Source organism: Arachis duranensis, chromosome 3 (genome assembly GCF_000817695.3).
Source record: "Arachis duranensis cultivar V14167 chromosome 3, aradu.V14167.gnm2.J7QH, whole genome shotgun sequence".
NCBI classification, from domain to species: domain Eukaryota; kingdom Viridiplantae; phylum Streptophyta; class Magnoliopsida; order Fabales; family Fabaceae; genus Arachis; species Arachis duranensis.
Window position 1 is genome coordinate 80,465,919 of NC_029774.3, and position 4,637 is coordinate 80,470,555.

Genomic DNA, 4,637 nt, shown 5'->3' on the forward strand with positions numbered 1-4,637 from the left:
TCCATTAATAATACATGATAAATTGATAACTATGTATAATTTGTTTGTACTAAAGGTCGTTATTATAAAATTGTTACTGAATTGTTTCTAAATTTTTTTCTTTCAAAAATTAGCCGTTAAGAGTATATTTGTTACAAATAAAAAATATTAAACAAAATAAACTTAGTAAAAGACTACTTTACGTTTTCTATTTTTTCTTTTATATTTTTGATGATGAGAACGTTAGCAATCTACTCGACTCACTTTTAATTCTTAAAATAATTTTTTAAATTAATTTAATCCAAATCAAATCAAATAAAATAACTAAATAATTAATTTTGTATTTTATGGAAGATTTTTATCTTTTTAAAAAAGGGATCTTTCTTGAATGAATATCCAATTAGTGAGACTATGAGAGATGAGATCAGAAACAGAAGGGACACACACATAACACTCTCACTCTCACCTATAAATTGAATGGAAACTCATCTCAGTATCTCCCCCTCCCTGGTCTCTCTTCCTTTTCTTCACAAAACATAATTCTAAAACAGATGGATCGACCCGGATTCGTAATCGAGCCCATCGAAGCCCAACCTACGGCCCAATCGCTGGCCTCCCTCGTCGACTCAACCCGCACCCTCGCCCGCCCACCAATCTCCAATTTCCGGGTCGCCGCCGTAGGACTCGGATCCTCCGGTCGCATCTACGTCGGTGTGAATCTCGAATTCCCCGGCCTCCCCCTCCACCACTCCGTCCACGCCGAACAATTCCTCGTAACCAACCTCCTCCTCAACGGCGAGACCTCCCTCACCTCCTTCGCTGTCTCCGCCGCACCCTGTGGCCACTGCCGCCAGTTCCTCCAGGAGCTCCGCGACTCAGAGAACATCCAAATCCTCATAATCTCCGACAACAATGACCAATTCACCCCCCTCTCCGACTTCCTCCCACACCGTTTCGGTCCCCTCGATCTCTTCCCCGAAGGTTCTCCTTTTCTCTTGGAGCCCCGAAACAACGGGTTGAAGTTCACAACCCGAACCCGAATGGATCGCGATGATGAAGATGAGAATTTGAGATCCAATAATGGTGCTGTTTGCAATGGACACGGTACGGTCGTTGATGATGAGAAGTTAAAGATTGCGGCTTTGGAGGCTGCGAATGCGTCGCATGCACCTTACAGTGGGTCCCCTTCAGGGGTGGCTCTGGATGATGAGATCGTGGGGGCAGTGCTGGTGGAGAAAGAGGGTGCTCCGGTGAGGCAGGAAGAGACGGCGAGGTTGTTGATGCGTTCCATTTCAGCCACGTGCAGCTTCCAAGCATTGCTTTGCTGTTCCGATTCCAATTATGTTTGACAATTGGCATGGGTTTCTGATTCAGATTGTTATTATTGTTGTTGGTTTCTGATTGATCATGGTGCTCATTCATGGATATGAGTCCATGAGTCATGAATGGATGGTGTATAATCATTACCATTTCTTTTGTGGTTCAAATTCTTGTTATATTATTATAATGAAACAGTACTGAAAACTCTTTTTATTATGTATATTTGTTTTCTTCTGGTAATGCACTGAAAATTGGAAATCTTACGTGGATTACTTTCCTTTCTTCTGTTAAACATCCTCTGTTATTATTATTATTATTATTATTATTATTATTATTATTATTATTATTATTATTATTATTATTTTTTACTTTACATGCATTATGTTGGATTTGCATTTTTGACTTAATTATAATAAAAACTATTTATTCGTTATTTTAAAATTATTGAAATAAAAGAATTGTTTTTAAGTGATTACTTAAGAGTTATTCTAGTATATCTATTATCTATGCTGTGGTGACTAATTGGCTATACTCGTTATGATTTTTTTTAAAAATGTTGCTAAAAAATATTATTAAAATATAAAAAAAATTAACTTTAATTTTATCATTTTATAATCACTATAATAAATATAGTCATATTAGAATTCGCCTACTTAAAATTGTCTTTATATAAATGTAAAATGACTAGTCACTTTTATTAAATTGTTTTCAGATAATATTTTAAATTGTTAATGATTTAATATATTTATTGAATATGTTTAATTGAATAATTTAATAATTTATAATATTATTTTATAAAAAACAAATAATTATTTAAAAATAATAATTTAGTCAAATATATTAAATTATTTAATAATTTTCACATATTATCTCGTTCATAGGAGGATAATTTCATGTGATTGATAAGTTTTTGTTTAATGGAGAAAAAGATACTTTATACATGTTGGAGTTGAGTTTTACCTCGCATATACCTTAAATTTATTTTGAAAGTCAAATTGGGAGGGGAAAGTATAAATTACATAGATAAAGGGAAGGAAAGCATCATGATGCTTTGGCTATATTTTGTGCATGTGCAATTCGAAATTACGCAGTTTTAATAAGTAGTGGATGGAGTACACAAGTACATTGATCTTTCTTATTTTAATAAATTATTTCTTCCATAATACGGTGAATGAAGAAGCATGATGAGTCAAAGATGCACTGGATTGTCCAAACTCACCCTAACAATTATGCAGTCGGAAGATTATTTCTTACAGCTAAGGCCTAAGGCAAACCCACAAAACACGAAATCTAATTATTCTTGTTAAGGGCACCTACTTTTGTCCTTATTTAACAAAATGGACTTCTAGGTCACAAATCTCTTCATCAATCATCATAAGTAATAAACTTCACAAGGATACCTACTTTTATCCTTACAAAAAATGGGGTAGCAATTCATGTGTAATTATCTATTTATAAAATTTTTAGTTTAGAATTATTATTATTATTATATATATAGTTAAATTATTATTTAATAACTTTTAAATATCATTCATGTGAAGATAAATACACATGAGTCTTTATAAATAAATAATCGTACGAAAGAAAAAAAAAAGTTGGAAGAGAGAAGAGGGAAGTGGGGTTAGGTAAGTAAGTTTAATCCTTACAAAATTTCAGTGTAACTAGCGTTATAAATAAATGATCTCTTTAGCACCCACAAACTTCGGAGCTAGCGTTACCCACGTGACATTTGCATCGTTTGGTAGCTTAGCACTTTGGAAAAAATCCATTACTGCTGTAGTGAACTCCTGACCAATATCCTCCTAACATCGTTTGATGAAATTCATATTGTACCCATCACTATCCGGGGCTTTAGAGGATTCACTGTACCAAACTGCTTTCCTAATTTCCTCCACAGATGGCATCACCTCCAAAGCTATGGCCTCCTCTCCATCAATCTGGCTTACCAACCCATCCCGAAATCCAATCCTCGGAACAAACTCCTGTCGATACAGGTCCTTGTAAAACCCTCTAATGGCAACCTTTATCCTTGTTTGATTCCGCACTAACCGTCCATTAATCATTAGAGCATAAATCCTGTTATTCCGTCTTCTAGTCGAGGCAATGTTATGGAAGTATATAGTATTCTTATCCATGTACTTAGCATGCTGAGACCTCGACATCTGCTTCCAGTGCAACTCTTTCCTGACATACCACTGCTCACAATAGCTCACCAGCGCCTTCCTTCTAGCCTCCGTCGTACCATCATAGACACCTTCACTCACCATATTATCCAGTTTCCTAATCTCCTCCTCAAGCGTCTACAGTCTCTTGTCCATGCCCCCGAAATTATTCTTGTCCCAAAGATGTAATCAAAGCCTTCAACTTACTAGTGAACTGAGCCTCTCCCAAATTTCTCCATTCATTTTTAATCATACTCAGAAAGCCCTCATGCGTAAACCAGGAATCCAAACTTCTAAAAGGTCGTGGCCCATCACCAACTCTCTTATCCTCCACAATCAACAGACAATGGTTTGACAGCCCTCTAGGGCCCCCTTTTAGTCGAACATCAGGAAATTCCTCCACCCACTCTATATTAACCAGAACCCTATCAATCCGACTGCAAGATCGACCCCTGAACCATGTGAACTTCCTATCATTTAGAGGCAAGTCCACCAACTGCATATCCTATACCCAATTTTCAAACTCTTCCGCTGACACCGGTACACTACTAGTTCCTTTGCGCTCTTCGATATGTAGAATCTCATTAAGATCTCTGAAGAAGCAGAAAGGCACCTGACAGAGACCCGCAACATAACTCAACTCCTCCCATACAACCCGTTTCTCCTCTCTCTCTCATGCGCCCCATACACCAAACGAAAAGCACAGTTAAAATTGTTTTTCATAATCACTCTTTCAACACACAACCATCTCTCCCCTTATAACAGTTGTTGACCTTGAACAACTCATCATCTTAAATGAGCAACAAACCCCCAGAGGCCTCTGCCGACTCCACATACTCCCATCCCACCGAACTATAACCCCAAATTCTTGCTACATCAAATTTAGTAAGAACCTGCCTCTTAGTTTCAATCGACCCTAACATGTTTAACTTATAACAGTTCTTCAAATATTTTATCATACTCAATTTTCCACCCCCCTCAACCCCCGAATATTCCAACAGCCAAAAATTATTTAACAACATTTTTACTCACCTTATTGTGATTCTAAGACCAACTTCTTCGTGCCTTTTCTTTTTGTTTCGCCATCCTTCTCTTCACCTCTAATTCTTCATTCTGCGGTTGCAAGATTGCCATAATATCTACTTCTTTATCATACAAAACAGCACCTGATTCTAC

At 36.7% G+C, this 4,637-nt stretch overlaps 1 protein-coding gene across 1 annotated transcript; it reads left to right on the forward strand.

Moving 5' to 3' along the window:
• Window positions 1-394: 394 nt before the first annotated feature.
• Window positions 395-1,562, forward strand: LOC107479631 (cytidine deaminase 1-like). The gene has a single exon (XM_016099751.3). It carries the CDS (start codon window positions 531-533, stop codon window positions 1,326-1,328), a length of 798 nt encoding a protein of 265 aa, XP_015955237.1. The 5' UTR covers window positions 395-530; the 3' UTR covers window positions 1,329-1,562.
• Window positions 1,563-4,637: the final 3,075 nt, after the last annotated feature.